The 24718-nt window shown below is 46.6% G+C and overlaps 1 protein-coding gene across 1 annotated transcript in view; it reads left to right on the top strand.

Annotated features, from left to right (window-relative positions):
* plch1 (phospholipase C, eta 1) overlaps window positions 1-24718 on the top strand; it is a 251627-nt gene that overhangs the window by 138620 nt on the left and 88289 nt on the right. Inside the window, exons 6-10 of the mRNA XM_072474403.1 lie at window positions 3769-3939; window positions 12848-12941; window positions 20431-20634; window positions 21296-21416; window positions 22370-22541. Coding sequence (XP_072330504.1) covers window positions 3769-3939; window positions 12848-12941; window positions 20431-20634; window positions 21296-21416; window positions 22370-22541 — 762 coding nt within the window. The remainder of the gene's footprint in view (window positions 1-3768; window positions 3940-12847; window positions 12942-20430; window positions 20635-21295; window positions 21417-22369; window positions 22542-24718) is intronic.

Below are 24718 nucleotides of genomic sequence, written 5' to 3'. Positions count from 1 at the left end.
AGCAAATACCTAAATAGGTTTAAAGGTGTTGCGTAATCTTTTGTAAATAATCAGCAAGGGTTATGTATTAGCTATAGCTATATCAGGCCAAAACAGGGAAAAACAAAACAATAAATTGGCAAGTAAAATTTTCAAAGCATTTTTAAAAAAAAATCTTTTAAACTAAAATCTGACTCCATTGTGGCACTTGTAATGATGCAATTATTCTGTCATCTGGGATTAACACAGAGACCATTTCTCCAATTTGATGATTGACCCTTGCCTTAAATTTCTTCGTGCTGGTCACTCCAATAAGCAGTCTGTTTGAAATGCAAGCATGTACACCAGTAGTGGCCATTATCTACATATACACAATGGTCTAATTTAGGGTGTAGCAACATTTGTCATAATCGGACCTGGATGTTTGTATTTTTTGCATGTATACATTTTCAATCTTTTCCAAGATAGGCTGGTGAAGTGAGGCCAGCTAAAAATCATTACAAGGTTCTTTATTTCATCGCATGTGGACATACAAAGAAACATATGGTCAATTAATTTAATTAATGCTGCCCTTGTGTAATATAACTAAATAATAAACATGTTTATTTTCCCCAAGTTCAGTGCATTCCAAACCTTTGAGCCTCATCAAAGCTTTCATAACGGTTTTCTGTTTTGAGCCTCACTGTCGTAGCCTTTGTAGGACCATTAATGAGGTCGGGGCCAGAATTTCTGGCGTGTTTTCCAGCCTGCGCAGTGGGAAACGCTACAGCTCATAACTCCCTGGTTTGCCAGTGTCGCATTTGGGGGATACCTCAATGACTACGTAATCTCCTTGGTATGTTTCCACGTAAGGGCTTACCCAGCAATTGCCCAGAAGTACACAAGTGTTGTTTGAGTTGTACAACATTATGAGGGGCGTGGATAGGGAGCGCTGTTCCGCTTAGTTGAAGGGTCAGTTACGAGGAGACATAAGTTCAAGGTAAGCGGGTGGAGGTTTAGGGGGGATTTGGGAAGAACGTTTTTTGCCCAGAGGGTGCTGACGGTCTGGAATGCACTGCTTGGGAGGGTCGTAGAGGCGGGTTGCCTCATCCTTTAAAAACGACCTTTATGAGGACTTGGCATGACATAACACTCAAAGGTATGGGCCAAGTGCTGGCAAATGGAATTAGGTAGGCAGGTCAGATGTCTTTCTTGCGTTGGTGCAGACTAGATGGGCGGAAAGCCTCTTTTACACCATATTATTCTGCGATTCTGAGAAGTATTAACTTCCTCTGGACAATTACGTTAGGCTGGGAACCACCTGACAGAAGTGATTTAAATTGCTAACTTCGGATGGTTCTGTCAGTTTTGTCCTGATAGTTATTCTGAAAGAGTTAGAGGAAAAAAATCACTCTACTCCAGAGTAACTACTTTAAAAATCTAGACCCAGCCTCGCACAGGACACGCCCATCCTTCTGGTGTGACCCAGTTTGACCCGCCTCTCTCTGGTCCGACCCCTCCTCTGGTCTGAGCCCTCTTCCCCCTTTCCGGTTTGACTCCCTGCCCTCCCCTCTCTGGTCCGACCTGGCCACGCCCTCACTGCAGTCTGTGGAAAATGCAGTTTTGTACCTCTCTGCCCCAGTTACTCAATGCCAATGCAGCTGCGGACATGCTTCAATACTCCTGCCTCACCCAACCTGAGTGAGGAAGGTTGGGCGAAACAAGAGCCGTGGAATCCAAGCAAAGGCAAGTCAGTTGAGAGTGGCAATCCGCCAGAGATTGCCACCCTGAGGACGTTATGGGCCACATGTTCCTACGTTCGCCACTGCACTTCGCCTCAAAATTGGAGAATTCCACCCAATATTTTTGAAAAAACCCACAAAGTCCTTGCAATAGCAGACGGCAATTAATTTTCACAAGCATTAATAAAATGGTACTGCCATACCATTGAAAGGATAGCCTCTATTGAGGGTAATACAAATACAGACCAGAGACTTCCCAATACAATGAGTGTGTGGTGCTTATTTATTATATGGATATGGGGGAACCGCATCTGAGCTTAATGCAATAGCATTTTAAGCACTTATTGCCTTTTTTATGTTAAATGCATTTATACACTTTTTTTCTCCAACCCTTTTAGTGAGGAAAGACAAATTTGGAAATGAAACCCAGAATATGACAGATATTACTCAAGGACATACAAAGATCATTGCAAATTTTCATGCACAGCTGGCATTAATTGCCACTGCTGCTGCAGCGGCCATCGGGAAAACAAATCTTCAGCCCTGACCTTATTAGTTATGCACCTTGGTGTTTCATGCCATATTCTGTGGCGAAGCTGACCTGGTTGGAGCATAGTCCGCCATCGTAACCAGGTGCCAAATTGAAAAGGTGCCCAACACCATTAACCCACTGTTGAAGAAGGAATCATAGTATTTACAGTGATGAAGGAGGCCATTCCGCCCATCAAGTGGCCCTTGGAAAGAACACCCTACTTAAACCCACGCCTCCACCCCATGCACTCTGAGACCGGACCCTCGCCAGGACACCAATTCTGAAAGGTTGACCTGCAGATGTTCCCCTGGCCCACTGCTGGTTGGGGGCCTCCATCCTGAACTCCAGAAGCAGCCCCAGGCATTGTTTCGATGAATCCCAGCATATGCGCGCCATGTTGTTTGGAACTTGTTCCTCGCTGGCCTGTTTTTCCGCTGGCACCACGGAGAATCTGGCATTGGCTGGGGAGGTAGAGGAGGCCTTCATCTGCATCCAATGAATGAGATGCAAGTGAGGTTCACTCTGGCGGGATTTCTAACACGCCATGGCGGACACCAGCGGAATATCCTGTTGCAAATTCACGTTGGCGTGAAATGGATTTCTGAGCCTCCCATCAGATTCTCCCCCCCACGCCTACAATTGAACCCATCGGCGAGGACTTGGAAGAATTCTGAGGGAAGCTGCCCCAACCGATGATCCAGCCCCCGCCATCTTTCTTCCTGCAGGACTCTCGGCCTCACTCGCCGGTGGACTATCGCTTGCCCCCTTGGGGCTTTGACATTCTTCGTCTTCCTTATGACTTCACAACAACTCTATGCACAAACTACCCCTGAAACCAAGCATCAAAGTCCAAACACCAGAGACTCTAGCAGGAGCCACCTAACATAGACCTCCATATACATGTCACCATCAGAAGTCGAGAAATGAAGCATTTCTGTCTGTACCCATTTACTTTGTATAAAATGTGTATATATTTTGTCACCAACAATTGTTAATGTGTCCACCTAATTTATCTTTCATGTGAAAATGGGTACTTTATAAATGAATTATTATTTTATAGTACCGTATTTTACCTTCACCTGTTGTAGAAGAAATTCTTCCATGTGGATAACCTGTGAATACCTCAATTTTAATACTGGTTTTGAGTGTATTTAGATAGTGAGAATGGATGCAGGTTTGTGACCTACCCTAGGCTCCGATCTTGGCTTAACAGAGGATGATATGTGTTGATCCTCTTTGGAATTGGAGGGTAAGGAAAGCTGGTGAGATCTAGTAATTTTTAAAAATTCCTTCATGGCATTACTGGCTGAGCCAGCATTCATTGCACATCCCTGAGGGCTTTTCATAGGCAATCACATTGTTGTAGACCTGGTGTCACATATAGGCCAGATCAGGTAAGGACGACACATTTCCTTAAGAACATTAGTGAACCAGGTGAGATTTTACGACAATTGTTTCATGGTCATCAAAAAAAGTACTGCCGAATAACTTGAAATCTTTGTTATAACAAGGCATTCCTTTTTTTGTCCCTGATAGGAAGCTGACACAGATGAAAATCAGGGCACATTAAATCTAGAAGAGTTCTCTGTGTTTTATAAGATGATGTCTTTACGACGGGATCTCTTCCTCCTGGTGAAGTTTTACAGTGACAGGAAGGACTATTTAACTGTGGAAGAGCTCGCTCAGTTTCTTAAATTGGAACAAAAGGTAAGTCAGTCAAACACCATATTTTAAACTCTACACGTATCCAGAGCAAATGCTGTATCTGTACGTTTTGGATTTTTGATTTGCAGCTTTCTTTAATGGATTAAAAATTGTTGTCAAATCCATCCATGGTTCAGGCTGCAGCAATAATAAGATAGTTTTGTTGATCATCCAACATCTGTGCACAATTCATGGATCCATAAATAACTTGTGGCTAATTTCTCTTCACCAACCCACTCCCACCCAACACCCTATTTTCTCTTGCACTTTCCTAAAAGCATTAATAACTCCTGCTGGAATATGTTTCCTTTTGATATAGGCTGCCTCTGATTCCTTATACAAGTAACCATTCCTCCAGTGCAAGTTTAGACAGTAGATGTTGAGTAATTTATGGAGGGCTTCATAGATTTGCCTAGTTGTTACACCTACACAATCATACTTTGCAACAATGCGCACTAGGTAGTCATCAAGAATAGAGGTCTGGCAAACTTGACATGTTGCTGTGTATAAATGCACAGTTCCCTGCATGGTGCTTTCCAATTGGATCCAGTGTATGAAATCCTGATCCATGCCCCTTTCTCCCAAAAGCCAGACTGCAAGGATAATAATGTAATGGGGAATAATAATTGTGCGCTTATGTGATAGTTGATGGTGTGAGACAAAATAATTCTACATTTTTGCCCTTGCTGTACTTGATGAGAGGAAAAGCTGGACAAATGAACCATTGCTCATGTAAAGAAATGTCTTATTAAAGGAAAGGTGGGCCGAGAGATTGAACTGGTTAGTAGCCTGTTGATGCAGGCACCAATGCACACAAATTATGCAGGCAGATCGTGAAGCAATGTGCTACATTGATTTGCCTCCAACACTGTCACTATGCAGCTCAATGCTCCAGCCATACCCTCTCTTAATTTTGCATAGCTGAACATGAAGAGCCCTTCTGTCATGAACACTATTTAAAGGCATCATCAAGTACTTGTAGCTTGGTTGCTGGTTGATTTCTTCTTGCTGTTATTAGAGTTCCAGAAGTGTTTGGAGCTGTCTATAGTTGTTTCAAGTTGTAAAAGACTACAGGGAATCGTATGGCAGTTGCTGAAAGACATTTTGCTGACTTCAAGGCCTCTGTGCAAGCCAGTTGTGCCCATACATGGGTGAATTATTGAGCAATGCCTCGGCCTGTAGATTCTATGATTCTATAGGCAAATAGGGTTAGATGGGCTTTTTGGTTGGCATGAACTACTTTGGGGTGAAAGGCCAGCCTCTGTGCCATAGATTCTATGATTCTACTTGCAATACAGTGTGACTTGGAAAGTAAACAGAGATCACACAGAGCATGACAAGCTGCTGAAAGAGGGAGGAGAGGGGATCTCAGTAGGAGGCCATATCCATCCAAGGCATTCAAGGTGCAATTTTCCGACCCGAAATCCTGTTCAAACAGCATGTTCATCTACAACAACAACAGACCACCCTTGAGTAAGGACATCCTCACTGAAATATTTCCCCTGCTTTGGCCATAACTATAACCTGAAGCAGGGCAAGGACTGTGTTTCCAGTGTCTATATAGGTAACCGTGGTAGAAACTATTATTGTGTCTGGTTTCTTTTGGGCAGGAAATATTTGCATAATTTCCCACTGTTGGGTGAGAGTGGACGCCTGAGGCTTTCTATTCTATGGGAGCTAAATGCATTTCATTCCCTCTAATGCCAGTGAAAACTGGTAACTTCGCTAGGACTGCAGAATCCCCTCTGGCAGAGAGTACCATTGACTGCATAAACATCACTTTGCAGGCATCACGTGCCACCTATGCCCTGTAACGAAACCAAAAGGAGTTCCACATTCTCACTGTTTTAGCTGAAGCGTGACCATCCCATCATGCAGGTCAAAACCCCATATCTTAGCAGCAGCGATGATATCTTCATTCTGTATTAATTCACTGTGCCAGCTTCATTTGAGCCACCACAACAAACTGAAGGATGGAGACTAGATGACGGGGATTAACTGCTGGCAGTAAGGTTGATCACCCCAGTGTGTAACTGTCAGAAACCTGCACAGCATGCATCCAATGAAAGTTATCTTGTCGCACAAAATGGAGAGTAGAATAATGACAATGGAACAATGGATGGAATCATCTGCTCCTTCTAGTGGCATGTTTTGGGGCAAATAGGCATTTAACTGGGTAGGAGGATGGTAGGTGAGAGCCCTGTCACTTCCCGCCTCCATCTCTATCCAGTGCAGGAGGAGTCTGCCGATGGATGACCCCCAGCAGCTCGAAGCACTGCTAAGTGTACAAAAGTGATGTGAAGTATCCGAATGTTAGTTCTGAGGTCTGATTAATAGAGATTGTTGGTAGATTAGAGATGGAGATGTGATGATTTGGGAACAGTGGCTGAGGGTATGGCATTTGAAGATGCATTCACCGACTTCGGTTGCGGCCATGCCTGGGTAGGTCGCACGTTCGGCAGCTCCCGCCGAGATTGGACATTTGGGCCTGTTAACGGACCTTTAGCGGCACTTTGGCGGCGATCCCCGGTGGGGCAGTAAACGCTGGTGAGGCTCCCCCCAGCACTGTATGGAGTGGGGCAGTGAAGAAGGCTGGATCGGTGAAACGGGGGAACGGGCGCGAAATGACAAAATGGCGGCCGGCACGGACCAGGAGGCGTGGGCCCAGTGGTCGCGGGAGCAGCAGGAGTTCCTGAGAAGCTGCTTCACAGACCTCAAGACGGAGATGCTGGCCCCTATGAAGGCTTCCATGGAAAGGATGGTGGAGACTCAGAAGATGCAGGAGAAGGCGATCAAAGAGGTGGAAAAAAAGGTCTCTGAAAATGAGGATGAGATCTTGGGCTTGGCGGTCAGGGTGGAGGCGCACGAGGCCCTGCACAAAAGATGGCAGGAGGAACTGGAAGTCCTTGAAAATAGGTCGAGGAGGCAGAACCTGCGAATCCTGGGCCTCCCCGAAGATGCGGAGGGGTCGGATGCGAGCGCACTTGTGACCACAATGCTGGGGTCGCTGATGGGCGCGGTGGCCTTCCCGCGGCGCCTGGAACTGGACGGGGTGCACGGAGTCCTGGCAAGGAAACCTAGGGCGAACGAACCGCCGAGGGCTATGGTGATAAGATTCCACCGCTTCACAGACAAGGAACGTGTCCTGCAGTGGGCAAAGAAGGAGCGAAGCAGTAAATGGGAGAACTGTGAGATTCAAATTTACCAGGACTGGGGAGCAGATCTGGCTAAGAGGCATGCGGGATTCAACCGGGCCAAGACAGCCCTCCACAACAAAGGGGTGAAGTTCGGGCTGCTACATCCGGCGAGGCTGTGGGTCACATACCAAGGCCATCAACACTACTTTGATACGCCGGACGAGGCGTGGACATTCATTAAGAATGAGAAGTTGGACTTGAACTAATGGGCAGCTGCATATTGTTGGAATGCCCGGGTGAGGAGGTGTAACCGGGTGCTGTCCTAATGTAAGATTGGAAGCAGAGTGTAAGTTGTATGGGGCTGGGGAGGGGGCTATGTTATGTTGGTTTGCCCCGTTCTCTCTTTGTTTTTGCCCTCGGGGTCCTTTGCCAGCTCTCTGTTTTCGTGGAGCCACGCCGCAGAAGGGGGGAGATGGGTCCATCAATTAGGGCAGCTCGCCAGGTGGGGGTGTCATTCGGTGTTCGGGGCAACGCCCGGAGTTTGTTCGTTATTTTCCTGTTTTTTTTTCTTGTTACACGGGAAGAATGGGGTGGCTCTCTCTCCCTTACCCTGTGGGGGAGGGGAGTTTGGGGGCCCGAAGAACCGTAGGATTGGAGGTAGAGGCGGGAGCGGACGGGGTCAGCATGGGTCAGCTGACTTAAGGAAGTGCAATGGGGGGGCGAGTTGATGTTAAGCGGGGGCTTGACATGAGGGATTGGGATTGTGGGTGGGGGGGGTGGGGTGGGGAAGGGACTGGATGCTGCTTTGCTGGGTGAAGGGGAGCCAACTTTCGGGAACAGATGGAGAGTCGGGACGGTGATCCTCCGGCGGGAGGGCTTGAGTGAGCGGGGGACGCGGGCACGTGGCTGGGCGAAAAAAGGAGATGGCTTGTCGGCGAGAGGGGGGGGGGGGAGGGGAGGAGGAGGGGGGAGGAGAGTGGTCAATCTCTGACCAGGCTGATCTCGTGGAATGTAAGGGGCCTGAACGGGCCGATCGAAAGGGCCCGCGTGTTCTCGCACTTAGGGATTAAAGGCAGACATAGCCATGCTACATGCACTTAAAACTCACTGACCAAACTAGACTGAGGAAGGGATGGGTGGGCCAGGTGTTCCACTCGGGGCTGGACGCAAAGACCAGGGGGTCGCAATCCTGGTAAGCAAATGGGTGGCATTTGAGGCAGGAAGTATTGTGGCGGACAAAGGGGGCAGGTACATTATGGTGAGTGGTAAGCTACAGGGGGCCCGGGTGGTGCTAGTGAACGTTTATGCCCCGAATTGGGATGACGCAGAATTCATGAAGCGCATGCTGAGTAAAATACCGGACTTGGAGTCAAACAATTTGATAATGGGGGGTGACTTCAACACAGTCCTGGACCCGGCTCTGGACCGGTCTAAGTCCAGGTTGGGGAGGAGGCTGGCAGTGGCCAAGTCCTGAGGGGTTTAATGGACCAGATGGGGGGAGTGGATCCGTGGAGATTCGCTCGGCCAAGGGCGAAGGAGTTCTCTCTCTTCTCCCACGTGCATAAAGTGTACTCTCGGATTGATTTTTTCGTTTTGAGCAGGGCGCTAATCCCAGGGGTGGAGGGGGTAGAGTACTCGGCCATTGCGGTCTCGGACCATGCTCTGCACTGGGTGGACTTGAGACTGGGGGCGGAGAGAGGGCAGCGCCCTCTCTGGAGATTGGACATGGGACTGTTGGCGGACGAGGAGGTCTGTGGGCGGATTAGGAGGAGCATCCAAAACTATGTGACAACAAACGATACGGGAGAGGTAACCATGACTACGGTCTGGGAGGCCTTGAAGGCAGTTATCAGAGGGGAGTTAATCTCTATCAGGTCCCACAGAGAAGAAGGATAGGGCGGAGAGGGAGAGGTTAGTGGGAGAGATACTCAGGGTAGACAGGAGGTACGCGGAGACCCCCGAGGAGGGGCTGCTAAAGGAGCGCTGGAGTTTGCAGGCGGAGTTTGACCTGCTGACCACAGGGAAAGCACAGGCACAGCTGAGGAAGGTGAAAGGGGCAGTATATGAGTATGGGGAGAAAGCGAGTAGGATGCTGGCGCACCAACTTTGAAGGAGGGAGACGTCCAGGGAAATTGGGGGAGATAGGGATAAGGGGGGTAACATGGTCCTGAGCCCGGAAGAGATCAACAACGTTTTCAAGGAGTTCTACTGCAAGCTGTATGAGTCAGAGCCCCCGGAGGGGAGGGAAGGGATTAAGCAATTTATGGACCGATTGAGGTTCCCAAGGGTAGACGAGGAGCTGGTGGAGGGATTGTGAGCCCCGATTGAGTTGGAGGGGATAGCTAAGGGCTTAGGGCTTGGAGAATATGCAGTCGGGCAAGGCCCCAGGACCAGATGGTTACCCTGTAGAATTCTACAAAAAATTCTCGGGGCTGCTGAGCCCACTCCTGCTAAGAACCTTTAACGAGGCCAAGGAGAGGGGAACCCTCCCCCGACGATGTCGCGGGCTTCGATCTCGCTCATCGTTAAGCGGGACAAGGATCCGTTGCAGTGTGGATCCTACAGGCTGAGATCGCTCCTAAATGTAAATGCCAAACTGCTGGCTAAGATCTTAGCCACCAGAATAGAGGACTGTGTCCCGGGGTGATTGACGAGGATCAGGCAGGGTTTGTCAAGGGCAGACAATTGAACACGAACGTGCGGAGACTCCTAAACATTATTATGATGCCCTCAGAAGGAGCGGACGCGGAAGTAGTGACTGCAATGGACGCGGAGAAAGCCTTTGATCGGGTGGAATGGGAGTACCTGTGGGAAGCGTTAAGTAGATTTGGATTTGCTGAGGAATACATAGGGTGGGTCAAACTACTGCACCAGGCCCCCGTAGCAAATGTGTCCACGGACCGACTGAGGTCGGAATATTTTCGGCTGCACCGAGGGATGAGGCAGAGGTGCCCCCTGTCCCCGCTGCTATTTGCCCTAGCAATTGAGCCGTTGGCCATGGCGTTGAGGACATCAAGAAACTGGAGGGGCTGGTTCGGGGGCGGGGAGGAGCATCGTGTTTCGCTCTACGACCTGCTCCTGTATATTTCGAACCCGCTAGTGGGGATGGGGGAGGTCATGCGGATCCTAAAGGACTTCGGGAGTTTCTCGGGGTACAAGTCGAACGTGGGGAAAAGTGAGCTATTTGTGATCCATGCGAGGGGCCAGGAGGAGAGACTGGGGGAGCTCCCACTCGAGGGTGGAGAGGAGCTTTCGGTACCTGGGTATACAGGTGGCGAGGAATTGGGATGTCCTACACAAGCTCAATCTATCTCGGCTGGTAGAGCAGATGGAGGGAGACTTCAAAAGGTGGGACATGCTCCCGCTTTCCCTGGCGGATAGGATGCAGGCCTATGCAGTGAAAATGACGGTCCTTCCCAGGTTTCTGTACGTCTTCCAGTGCCTTCCCATCTTTTAGGTGGATTGGACATGATAAATTGCCCTTAGTGTCCAAAATTGCCCTTAGTGTTGGGTGGGGTTACTGGGTTATGGGGATAGGGTGGAGGTGTTGACCTTGGGTTGGGTGCTCTTTCCAAGAGCCGGTGCAGACTCGATGGGCCAAATGGCCTCCTTCTGCACTGTAAATTCTATGATAATCTTCATCCCCAAATCCTTCTTCAAGCGGGTGAACAGGATTATCACGGAATTTGTGTGGGCAAATAAGACCCCGCGAGTTAAAAGGCTGTTCTTAGAGCGCAGCCGGGGGGGGAGGAGGGCTGGCGCTGCCGAACTTCTGCAGTTATTACTGAGCAGCTAATATAGCGATAATTAGGAAATGGGTAATGGACTAGGGGCGGCATGGAAGCGGCTAGAGGCGGCGTCATGTGAGGACACCAGCTTAAGGGCACTGATAACGGCACCGCTGCCGTTCTCACCGGCACGGTGCACCACAAGCCCGGTGGTGACGGCGGTACTGAGGATCTGGGGTCAGTGGAGAAGGCACAGGAGGGAGGAAGGGGCCTCAGTTTGGACCCCGATACGGCATAATCATAGGTTTGTTCCGGGCAAGATAGACGGAGGGTTTCAAAGTTGGCATAGGGCGGGTATCAAAAGAATGGGGGACCTGTTTATAGATGGGGCTTTTCCTAGCCTGAATGCCAAGTCCGCGCTTTTCTGAAGAAACAGGTGGTGGAATTCCCGCTACTACCCCCCCTGCAGGATACAGGACAGCGTGGTCTCTGGCATCTGGGTAGGGGAGGGGAAGGTATCGGACATATACCAAGAACTGCAGGAGGCAGAGGAAGTCTCGGCGGAGGAGCTGAAGGGCAAGTGGGAGGGGGAGCTGGATGAGGGCCTGTGGGCTGATGCCCTAGGCAGGGTTAATTCTTCCTCATCTTGTGCCAGGCTTGGCCTAATTCAGTTTAAGGTGGTCCACTGGGCACACATGACGACAGTGAGAATGAGCAAGTTCTTTGGGGTGGAGGAGAGGTGTGCAAGATGCTCAGGGAGCCCAGCAAACCATGTCCATATGTTCTGGGCATGCCCGGCGTTTAAAGAATTCTGGCAAGGCTTTGCAAAGGCTATGTCCAAGGTCTTGGACGTTCGGGTAAAGCCGAGTCCGGAGATGGCGATATTTAGGGTGTCGGAAGATCCGGGAGTGCAGGAAGAGAAGGAGGCCGACCTACTGGCCTTTGCCTCCCTGGTAGCCCGGAGACGGATCTTGTTAATGTGGAGGGACCCTAAGCCCCCGAGTGTAGAGACCTGGGTTAGTGACATGGCTGGGTTTCTCAGTCTTGAGAGGATAAAGTTTGCCTTGAGAGGATCCTTGCTGGGGTTGTCCAGGTGGTGGTAGCTGTTCCTTGACTTTCTGGCAGAACGTTGAAAGGTCAGCAGCAACCGGGGGGGGGGGGGGGGGGGGGGGGGGGAAAGAAGATGCATTCACCAATCTTTAGAAAAAGAAAAAAAAATTACTCCAATTAAGGGGCTAAATTGCGTTACCAATACACCTACCCTGCACAAGATCACAGAATCGCATTGTTACGGTGCAGAAGGACGCCATTTGGCCCTTCAGGTTTGCATCGGCTCTACAAAGACCTTCATGACTTAGCGCCGTTCTCTGCCTTTTCCCGTACCCTTACACACTGTTTCTGTTCAAATAACAATCCAATGCCCTCTTCAATGCCTCGATTGATCTTGCCTCCACCACACTTCCAGGCAGTGCATTCCACAGCCAAATCATTCGCCTTTCCACACCACCTCTACCAAGGTCTCTAGACTAGTGTCTGTAAAACATGAAGCTGGCGCATTCTCCTGTTGTGCCATTCCCAGGCCACAACTCCTGTCACCTACTCCAGTCAAAGTGGACGTCCATTTTAACGTATGCAAGCTGTTTTTAAACAGTACAGAATAATTTTAATTGGCACTTACCATTCACGATATTGGCCTCCTGCGGATGTGCCCAGCCGATGAACAGCATTGATTAATGTTGACGGGACACTGAGATAATTCAAGTGAAGAGGCAACCAAAAGAAATGTGTTATCTGCATTGCTACGAATGGGGACAGGTTAATTTTATATCGGGATCCAACACCTGTCATTAGAGGCTATCCTATTTAACCCCAAGTTTGTGTTTAAAATGTTATAAATTTCAATTGAATTAAATTGATTGGAGTTATTCTTGTGTCATCAGCAAACCCTGGATCTGAGATTTTGTCCCATTGCATTGTGTTTTTCTCAGGGCAATGGTGAAATTTACTTTTTAAAAATCCCCAGATTCACATTTATTCTTCACACAGATGACGGATGTGACGTTAGAATATTGTATGGATATTATAAGGAAGTTTGAAGTCTCCGAGGAAAACAAGCAACAAAATGTCTTGGGAGTCGAAGGTAATTGGAACGATAAATTTGCTTATATATGGAAAATTTGAAAATAACTTGTACTATAATTTATGGCAATGACCACAGGAATACTAATGAAATGGAATTTAGCCAAATATTTTCTTTTTTTTAACCTCATGAAATGATTGGATAACCTAGTTCCTCTTCTAATTTAACTTTAAATTCACACTAAAATAGCTTTCAATGTTATGAAAATTGTTTGCATATTTATTCTCTCATAATCTTATCATTCTTATCAATGCAGTAAAACATGTTGCTATCATACAGTAAAATGTTGATTTCTGAAAGAAATTCCTTACAAATTTGCTTCGTGGCGTATGATGTGCTTAATTAATGGAGTTGTACTAGAATATGCAAATTCTTATTACTACTTCCACTAATGTGACTGACCATTAGATGCCAGTGGCTGGGGTTTGTATTGTCAAGTAAGTTGCCAAGAACTTTGTTGCTAACATCCCTGGAATTTGAGTTGCAGTACACCAGTGACATAATATTACCATCAGTGTAGTTGCTGGTGAATTATTTACCAAAACAGAATAGGCTAGAATTGGGTTCAATCAGGCAAACTGATCGGGCTCAAATCTGTTTTTTTTTAATAACATGCTGCACCGGATTCTATTTGCTAACAGCAAAAATATAACTGAACACAGGATCATAAGGAGCAGGAGTATGCAATTTGGCCCTCCTAGCCTGCTCCGTCATTCAATATGATCATGGTTGACCTGATTCTCCTCTCTCTCTCTTTCTCTCACAAAAGGTAACCCTCTTATTCTGAAACGAAGTCCCCTAGTTTTAGTCTCCCCAACAAGAAATGAAAAAAAATGAAATGAAAATCGCTTATTGTCACAAGTAGGCTTCAAATGAAGTTACTGTGAAAAGCCCCTAGTCGCCACATTTCCGGCGCCTGTTCGGGGAGGTTGTTACGGGAATTGAACCATGCTGCTGGCCTGCCTTGGTCTGCTTTCAAAGCCAGCGATTTAGCCCTGTGCTAAACAGCCTCTGTGGAAGCATCCAAGAGGAAACATCCTCTGGGTGTTTAGCCCATCAGTTCCCCCAACAGTCCTGCTATATCTTTTTTCAAATAAGGAGACTAAAACTGTACACTGTCCTCCAGATGTGGTCTCACCAAGGTCCTGTACAGCTGCAGTAAAACTTTTGCTTTTATATTCTATTGCTCTTGCAATAAATGCCAACATTTCATTGCCTTCCTAATAACTTGCTGTACCTGCAGACTAACTTTGTGATTCATGTACCAGGAAAACCCAGATTCCTCTGTACCACCGAGTTCTGTAGCCTCTCTCCATTTAAATAATAGTTTATAGGGCGCGATTCTCCACTCCCACGCCGGTTGGGAGTATCGTCTGGGCCGCCAAAATTTCCGGGGACGCCGGTCCGACCCCCTCCTGCGATTCTCCCAAGCGGCGGGAACGGGCCGGTCGAGTTTCGCGGACCGTAGGCCGGAGAATCGCCGAAGATACCCAAAATGGCGATTCTCCGGCACCCCCGCTATTCTGAGGCCCAGATGGGCCGAGCGGCCAGGCCAAAACGGCGGGTTCCCCCGGCGCCGTCCACACCTGGTCGCTGCAGTCGTGGGCGGTGTGTGAACGCTGTGGGGGGGGGGGGGGGCCTGTGGGGCGGCGAGGGGGGATCCTGCACCGGGCTTCACCTTAAATGTGGGGTGGCCCGCGATCGGTGCCCACCGATCGTCGGGCCGTCCTCTCTGAAGGAGGACCTCCTTCCTTCCGCGGCCCCGCAAGATCCGTCCCCCATCTTCTTGCGGGGCGGATTTGGACAGGACGGCAACCACGCATGCGCGGATGACGTCCGTTATGCGGCGCCGGCCGCGTCATCTATTCGGCGCCGCTTTTACGCGGGCGACAAGGTCTGGCACGGGTAGATGACACGGCCCCGATACTGGCCCATTGTCAGGGCCTGAATCGGTCGGGACCGGGGCCATTCCGCGCCGTCGTGAACCTCGACGCCGTTCACGACGGCGCGGCCACTTCGGCGTGGGGGTGGAGAATCCCGCCCTTATTCTTCCTGCCATAGTGGTCAAGTTCACATTTTCTCATGTTATACTCCATTTGCCAATTCTTTGCCCACTCACTTATCCTATCTAGATTTTGTTGCAGATTCTCCACCTCCTTTTGACAGCTTACTCTCCGACCTGTCTTTGTGTTGTTGACAAATTTAGCTACCATTGAGTCAGTCCCTTCATCCATGTCTTTTATATTAATTGTGAAAAGCTGAGGACCTAGCATTTATTCATGTGGCACTCCACTAGTTAGTTTGTCAATCTGAAAATTACCTATTTGTCGCGACTCTTTATTTCCTAATAGATAACCAGTCTTCTATCTATGCTAATATGATACCCCTACACCAGTCCAAAGATGTGCAGGTTAGGTGGATTGGCCATGATAAATTGCCCTTCGTGTCCAAAATTGCCCTTAGTGTTGGGTGGGGTTACTGGGTTATGGGGATAGGGTGGAGCTGTTGACCTTGGGTAGGGTGCTCTTTCCAAGAGCCGGTGCAGACTCGATGGGCCAAATGGCCTCCTTCTGCACTGTAAATTCTATGTGCTCTTATCTTGTGGAGCAGACTTTGAGGTGACACATTTTGGAAATCTATGTATACATTTACCAGTTCCCCTTTATCCACCTTAAATGTTAGTTTGTCAAAAACATTGTAGTATATCACTTAAACATGGCATGATCAAAAACTGTAGTTGATTAGTTAAACATGGTGTGATCTACCGGCCGCGCTGTACTCCAGCGAGAGTGCAATGTGGCCAGTAGATCCCGGGAGAGGCCTCCCATGAGCTTCTCGACAGCCTTTGCGGCTTGTGGGATAAGACCCATGAGGTGTCAAATCAGAATCCGGCCCAAAGGGGGTATGATCAAACAGCTTGCACCTAAATGGGTTTTAAACCTAATTGGGCAAGCTTAATCAGCATCTTCCCAGGATCTAACAGCCTCCCAGCGAGGCCACAGCCAGGAGCGTTCAGTACTGGTCCACACAAATGTGGAGCAGGCGGAACAACACCCGGAGGATCTCCTGGTCCATTGGTGGCCGGGGATACTGCATGGTGGCTCCCTGGCCCTCTCCCTGGAATGCAGGCACCTTGGCACTGCCACCCAGCACTGTCAAGGTACTCAGGTGGCACTGCCAAGTTGTAGGAGCATTGCCAGGATGGTACTACCAAGTGCCAGGGTCCGAGGGGGCGATGTCCATGAAAGAAGGTTGGGGTGGTGAAGTGTGGGGGTACATGTTTTCTTCACAGTCTCGAAGTAGGAAAGATTTTAAAGACGACAGGAGGTAAGTACGGACCTCTGGAATGTTTGGGGGTGGTGACGGGTGGAGGTCCTGGAAGGGGGGAGAGGGTGCCAGTAAGAGGGCATGGGAATGCCTGAAGAGGGCATTCTCTCAGGTACTTCATATCCAGGTGTCCTGACTTGGGGAGTGTGGGATAATGTCCATGGGTCTGGAGCGTGACATTGTCCGTGGGTTGGGGGTGTGGGGAGCCCACCAGCTCAATTGGAGATCGGGTCATCCTTTCAAAATTCTAGGTATTTTATTACAGTTCTGGTAGTACGTTATGTTATACTACTGAATGTAATATAGGTTACTTAATACTGTCGTTGATGAGGTTTTCTGAATCTTGATGAGGAAGACTCAAAGTCGTTTAGTAATAACAAAAGATTTATTGAGTTATTGAGTAACTCGCGGGAAGAGCCGGAGGGAAACTCCCTGAAAAAACTGAACTTAGAAATGTTTCCGTTAAATTCTATCCACAGTTTCTCTTTCATAAAGCCATGTTGACTTGGCCTGATCACATTATGTCTTTCTTAGTATCCTGCTGTAACTTTTTAAGGTAGTTCGTCTAACCAGTCCACTGAGAAACCTGCCCACTGCTGTGACTGCCTAGGATCTGTCACCAGGTTTGGTAGGCCTGATTCTATTCCACACCCACCTGCACAGAGCAAATATGTGACATGGGGGGGGGGGGGGGTCCTTTAAACGGAGTTGGAAATTTCCGAGCTCGAGCTGTCCGTCTCGGTAGTGAAAATCCAGCACTGTTTTTGAACTTTGGATTTAAAATATGCCACCTGCTGGTTGATTGCCGATGTGTGGTTTAAGTACTTTTTGCAATTGCTGACTACTGTAATTTTAAAAATTATCATAAATTAAACAATAAGAATCTTTATTAGTGTCACAAGTAGGCTTACATTAACACTGCAATGAAGTTACTGTGAAAAGCCCCTAGTCGTCACACTCCAACGCCTGTTCGGGTACACTGAGGGAAAATTCAGAATGTTCAAATTACCTAACAGCAGGACTTGTGGGAGGAAACTGGAGGACAAGCATAAAGATCTAAAAGAAATCAGTTTTAAAAGTCTGAATGAAAAAAGACATTAAGCACAAGAGTTCAGTGAAATATTTCTCTTCAACGTACTATTTTGGCTTATAATACAACCTCAGGGCCATGTCACAGCATATTAGTGTTTCTGGGAATATATGAAGCTCATGTATGAGTTAGTGATTTCTGTAGGTTGAGTTAAAGCCTGCAGAGTGCAAAACAAAGTCGCTTATTCAAAATAATGTTTCACTGTGAAGGCATGTAAGCTGTTCAGTCAATTAAAGGAACATTTTGATTTTCCCTGGGAGTAAGAATGTCAAGGGAGAAGAAATAGTAAAAAAAAAATGAAGATTCATAGAATTTACAGTGCAGAAGATTGGGATATAGTTGAGTAATTTCAATTTAACCTGTTCCACACAGGGGAGCTAGCAACATTAATTCCCTTAACATTACAATGATGACTGCAGTATTTATTGTTTTGTTTGCTGTGACAAATGTGGGGCCTCCTGAGATTGTGAAAGATGCCATTTAAACGCAAGTTCTTTCTTAACATTGTTTGCAATGACAAATGTCATAATTGAGCAAATACATTTTATTGGAGAATCCTACACTTTAACATTGTATGTGTGTGCATGTTGGGATAGAAAAAGTGACAGCCACTGAAAGAAATATCAAAAGGTTTATAGTTTATAAAAGCCACAGACCAGGGTGGCATGGTGGTGCGGTGGTTAGCACTGCTGCCTCACACCGCCAAGGAACCGGGTTCGAGCCCTGCCCGGGTCATTGTCCATGTGGAATTTGCACATTCTCTCTGTATCTGCGTGGGCCTCACCCTCACAACCCAAAGATGCGCAAGGATCTTGGAGAACTTAGGATTGGTCATGCTAAATTGCGCCTTTTAAAAAAAAAAAAAAAAAAAATTTAGAGTACCCAATTAATTTTTTCCAATTAAGGTGCAATTTTGCATGACCAATCCACCTACTCTGCACATCTTTGGGTTGTGGGGGTGAAACCCACGCAGTCACGGGGAGAATTTGCAAACTCCACACAGACAATGACCCAGGGCCGGGATTCAAATCGGGTCCTCAGCGCCATAGGCAGCAGTGCTAACCACTGTGCCACCATGGTGCCTCAACAAAATTGCCCCTTAATTGGAAAGAAATTGGGTACTTTAAAATTATTTTTGAAAAAGCCAGAGACTAAAAAATTTAAATCTTATGAAATGGAATGCTGGCTTCTATTTCAAGGGGCTTGGAGTATAAAAGTAAAGAGGCGTTGCTGCACATGGTACTAGGGAGGCCACATTTAAAATACTTTGTATAGTTTTGGTAACATTATTTAAGGAAAGATGTATTATCATTGGAGGCAGCATAGAGGACGCTCACCAGAATGATCCGGATTTTGGAGTGACTGCTGTATGAGGAAAGATTGTACAAGTTGGGTCTTGTAAAATCTGCTAAAACAGCACGCATTGGCCAGGCAGGTAGAGAGCAAAGATTGTTTTTTTTATGATATTACATTTTCCACTCCCTGAAGGGTCTCCTTCCCCGACCTTCTCCCAGGGTTGGGTTTTTATACTAGAGGTCTGATTTCCCCCAGGTCTGATTTCCTGCGCCCTTGGGGTGCTCCTATTCACAGGAGGTCACCTGGAATCTAATTGGCCTGATGACATGCCCTCCTTGAGGGTTATAACGGGTCGGTACTCCTTAAAGTTCATAAAAATGAGGTGTAGTGATGTGATTGAAACATAGAAGATTCTTAGAGGGTTAGACAGGGTGAATATTAGAAGATGTTTCACTCGGGGAAGAGTGTACGACCAGAGAGCATAGTCGCAGAATAAGGGGGTGCCCATTTAAGACTGATTTGAGGGGGAATTTGCTCTCTCAAAGATTGGTGAATTTTTGTAATTCTTTATCCCAGGAAGCTGTGGAGGCTGAGTCCTTGAATATTTTCAAGGCTGAGATTGATTGTTTTTTAATCAGTAGGGGAATTAAGGGTTACGGAGATGAGGCAGGAAAGTGGATTTAGTGAGTGGACTTAAGATCAGCCATGACCTTATTAAATGGCGGAGGAGGTGCGAAGGGCTGAATGGCCTTCTCCTGTTCCTATTTCTTATGGTCTTCTGAAATGAAATCAATAGGCTGGAAAGCTATTAATGGGAGCAGAGACTGAGATTGAATAGCTGTAGTATACAGCTATAGCTTCCGAGTTTCTATCCTGAAAAACTTGGACAAAGCTTCGTCACTCTTTTAAAAAGTCATGTATGATATTCCTGTCCAATGTTGAATTTGAAGTTTGCTCTTTTTAAAAAATGCCTGCAGATGAGATGACAGACCTGCAAAAACAGTCATGTCAGACTGTGAGCTTTCGGTTGCAAATGAATATCTTCGAGGCCAAAACCAGGAACTAAAGTTGCAATACTGTTGTGAAAATGTTTTTCTTATTTAGCCCATTTAAGTTCTCCAAGTGGCATTTGGAATATATAGGCCTGTTTCTGGGATTTTGGTAGAGTATAAATAGACCGTGTACATTACCTTGTTTTTGAGTCCTTTCCAAAAAATTAGGCATTTGTTTTATTCCTATTTGTGGAACGGACTCAAGAGTCTGTATGGTCTACTCCTGCTCCAATTTCTTACATTCTTGTACCAGTCTACCATGTAGATTTAGTAACAGCACAACTTCAAAAGGCCAACAAATTTAATAGCAAGCAATATGGTTTCCAGTATTCGCTTCTATTCATTAATACGTATCAAATCAGGGCCAGTAAAACTTCATTCATTCAACATAATAAGGAAGGATCCAGGTCTGGGGACCTACAGAACCAGCACAATGCTGTAAGTATGCAGCAGTGGATGAAGAACTCTTCAACCCAAGCCTCCAACTCAATTGCAAAGCTATTCTGAAAGTGTTTTCAGCCATTTGAGCTTTCCAATTACATATTGAGACCAAGAAACTATATTACTCCAATTTACTGTATTCCTGGTTGGATTTTTACATAAAAGTTTATCAATCATAATGGATTTTAGTTTCACGAGGAAGGCTTTCATGGTGTGCACGAATAGAAGGATTGTGAACAAAACCTGCTTTTCTCCGGTTTAGTAATTCTCCTTTTGCATCTAGGTTTTACTAACTTCATGCGCAGTCCTGCATGTGACATATTTAACCCTTTTCACTATGAAGTAAATCAGGATATGGATCAGCCCCTGTGCAACTACTTTATTGCTTCATCACACAACACTTACTTGACAGGGGATCAACTCCTTTCTCAGTCCAAGGTGGATATGTATTCCTGGGTGCTACAGGCCGGTTGCCGCTGTGTGGAAGGTATTAATAATGTGTCCACTTCAAATTATATGTATAGTGCTTGTATTCTGACACGATCAGTAAATCCATCAGCAGTGTTTTCTCTATGAATTTGGTTCCATGGGTGGGCTTGGTTCCACTTCTGTTCTGATTTTAATGATGGGGTATAGACACTTTTGTATAGATTCACTCCTAAAGTTGATCTCACTAAAGTAGCAATTGCTGAAAAAAGAGATTTGTCGAAGCTTTTGATCTTGCACCCATCAGGACACTTCACAAGAATACCAGTGTACGGGGAAAAGTTTATCCTGTGTGAGAAGAGAATGCTGGTTTGTTTGAAGCATTACCATGGAAAATACATCAGTTGATGAGGACTGACCAATAGCCAAGCATTGAAACCAGGCAGCTTGACCCTGATTTGTGAAGGCATTGCCCTGGGGAATGGCTCTCACTATACAATGTAAATTGTTTAATGTTATGAAGTATGACTGCACAACAAAGTACCAGAAACATAAAAAGATAAGACAATGGTTAGGTAAATGGGAAAAGAGAGATCAAATTGCATAGCAGTGATGATCTAAATTTTATTTTCAGTTTCCTATTAATTATCTGTGCTATCTCTGGGGCCTGTTATTTGATCTATTACTCTTGATCCTGCTTTGCCTTTAAACTATTTTCTCAGTTGACTGCTGGGATGGCCCAGAAGGGGAGCCAATTGTGCAGCATGGTTACACATTCACCTCCAAGGTCCTCTTCAGAGATGTTGTTGAAACCATCGACAAATATGCTTTCATCAAAAATGAGTAAGTGACAGCTAAGGTGACTGAAAATCAGTTTAATATTGAATGCTTGTGCATCTAATATTGATTTTCTCCAGTTCACAAAATACGTATTTACCAATCACAATTTCTGTACTGACGATTGCGGCGCATCATTGGAGACTAGCCGCATACTATACAAGGCTCTCTATTTTATGTTGGCCAATATAATTGTTGTACACTAGTTCCCTGTGATCAAGCAATCTGAAGTAGAAGCATACTTAGTTCAATGCATTGTAACGGAATGGTATGCAAGAAGGAATGCATTATCAGAGTCTGGCATGAATAAATCTTTTATGGAGGTATTTTCAATCTTCTATGCATTAATATTTCTGAAGTGCCCTAAAATCAGTGCACATATATTTTAGAAATGTTACTGTAATTGAGGGTTGATGTTTAGTCTGGGCATTAAATATTTCCTCACTTTTTAATAATATTAGGCAGTCCAAGTCAAAGTATAGTGCTCTTCTTCAGCGATCACCAAATGATCTTTATCAGCAGCAGTAGGCACCTCTGGGTTTCACAATGGGTGTCTGTTTAAGTGATCGTCTGTTGGAAGAAATCGTGGGAACTTGGGAGGTCAGGTTGCTCTCTACCTATTTATTGCTATCCTCACTCTGCTCTCCGAAAGGGGAAATGCTGAAGAGCTGGCTCTGGAAAATTGGTAAACAGCATAATTGTTCCATTCCAGTTTGTCTAAAATTCACCAATAGCATGGGTTACACCCAAAGAGGAAAAACTAATCCACAAGGATTATATATTGGTATTTGAATAATCCCATACCTGATATGTTGAACTAAATGTTCAAAAAACTTTGTTCATGTATGTTGTAACGAAACAAAGTTTGGCTTCAGATTTAGTTTAGATTTCCCCTCACCCAAAACTTAGCAAAATTGCCAGCAGCTGAATTAATGTTTTCTTTTTTATTTTATTTGCAGGTATCCTGTAATCCTGTCCATTGAGAATCACTGCAGCATCCAGCAGCAACAAAAGATTGCCCAGTATTTAAAAGATATCCTTGGTGACAAACTGGACTTATCCCCTGTTGATACTCATGACACAGACCAATTTCCCACTCCAAAGTGCTTGAAGGGGAAAATTCTCATAAAGGTAATGATTCTGCAATTTCTTCAGAATTTTTGATTTTTTTTCATCATGGTGTGGCTTGTATTGGGTTAGAGTTAAAGTTTTAGGTTTAATTTAAAATAGAGTTCAATAACCTTAGACGTCGGACTTCCGGTGACGGCGGGCGGGAGGCGGCCGCACAATGGAGGGCTCCCGCTCGGCAACGGCATTTTCGGGGCTTTAAGCCCGGTCCCAGGGTCCGCGGAGGCGGCAGAAGCAGGGAGAAGGCACAGTGAAGACACAGGAGAAAAAAAAGAACAAAGAAAAATGTCGAGGGTGAGCAAGAAACCGGCCGGATAAAAAACAGCTGGAGGTAGGGAATATACAGTGAATGGTAGAACCCTCAAGAGTATTGAAAGTCAAAGAGATCTAGGAGTACAGGTCCAAAAGTCACTGAAAGGGGCAACACAGGTGGAGAAGGTAGTCAAGAAGGCATACGGCATGCTTGCCTTCATTGGCCGGGGCATTGAGTATAAGAATTGGCAAGTCATGTTGCAGCTGTATAGCACCTTAGTTAGGCCACACTTGGAGTATAGTGTTCAATTCTGGTTGCCACACTACCAGAAGGATGTGGCGGCTTTAGAGAGGGTGCAGAAGAGATTTACCAGAATGTTGCCTGGTATGGAGGGCATTAGCTATGAGGAGCGGTTGAATAAATTCGGTTTGTTCTCACTGGAACGAAGGAGGTTGAGGGGCGACCTGATAGAGGTCTACAAAATTATGAGGGGCATAGACAGAGTGGATAGTCAGAGGCTTTTCCCCAGGGTAGAGGGGTCAATTACTAGGGGGCATAGGTTTAAGGTGAGAGGGGCAAGGTTTAGAGTAGATGTACGAGGCAAGTTTTTTACGCAGAGGGTAGTGGGTGCCTGGAACTCGCTACCGGAGGAGGTGGTGGAAGCAGGGACGATAGTGACATTTAAGGGGCATCTTGACAAATACATGAATAGGATGGGAATAGAGGGATACGGACCCAGGAAGTGTAGAAGATTGTAGTTTAGTCGGGCAGCATGGTCGGCACGGGCTTAGAGGGCCGAAGGGCCTGTTCCTGTGCTGTACATTTCTTTGTTCTTTGTTCTTTGTTTGTCCGTCGGGGAGTGGAAAGGTCACCGCGGGGTCACCAGGAAAAATGGAGGCTGGAGCATCAGGAAAGGCCGCACTGCTTACGGCTGAAGAAATAACTAAGGTGATGGCTGCGGAATTTGAAAAGCAGTTGGCGCAGATTGCGAAATGCATGGAGACGGTGAGGAAGGAGATGAGGGAGGTTTTGAGTGTGCAGGTGGAGGAGGCGGTTTCCCCGGTGAGGACGGAGGTGGCGAGCGCAGTGGCGGAGGTGCGAGAGCAAGGGGAGGCGCTGAAGGAAGTGGAGGAGACGTTATTGCAGCACGGTGATCAACTTACCTCGATGGGAAAAGAGATGCGGAAGGTGATGGATACTAACAAGGATCTGCGAGGAAAAATGGAAGACCTGGAAAACATATCCAGGCGACAGAATTTGAGGATTGTGGGGCTGCCCGAAGGAGTTGAAGGACCGAAGCCGACTGAGTATTTTGCCGCGATGCTGGCAAAACTATTGGGGGAGGGGGAGGATCCCTCCCGATATGAACTGGATCGGGCTCATTGGTCGTGGTGGCCTGTACCAAAGGCGAGTGAGCCGCCAAGGGCAGTGACTCTGTGCTTCAGGGTGAAGGAGAAGGTCCTGAGCTGGGCCAAGCAGAAGCGGGTGGTGCAGTGGGGGGGGAGCGGCAGCTGTGTAAAATTATGGGTGACTACGGGTAATCCCTGATTACTTTTTGTCATTTGTTTATGAAAACATGCGAGTTGAGGTTCGGGGGTTGGTGGGTAGATGGGATCGTTGTTATTATGGGGACTGACATATCTTGCTGATTATTGTTTATTGTTGATGGATGTAAATGTGGGAGAAAATGTGAAAAAGGAGGAGAATTAAAAAAATAAAATAAATAATAACCTTAGAAACTCCCCTCTAGCATGAAGTGGCTGGTACATAGAGGGGGTAGACATGTTATTTGTTGCCATTCCCTATGACAGACAGAAATAAACCTTTACAGGTTGGATGGGGAGCCCGACATTGGGTAGAAAATTGTGTCGCCGATGGGACTGCCATCCAAATTTTATGGGTGGCAACTAATTAAGTGCCCCCCCCC

The sequence above is a fragment of the Scyliorhinus torazame genome, chromosome 14 (assembly GCF_047496885.1).
Source record: "Scyliorhinus torazame isolate Kashiwa2021f chromosome 14, sScyTor2.1, whole genome shotgun sequence".
Taxonomy (NCBI): Eukaryota; Metazoa; Chordata; class Chondrichthyes; order Carcharhiniformes; family Scyliorhinidae; genus Scyliorhinus; species Scyliorhinus torazame.
Note: the sequence above shows the minus strand (reverse complement) of the source record. Positions and strands in the feature narration are given on the sequence as shown.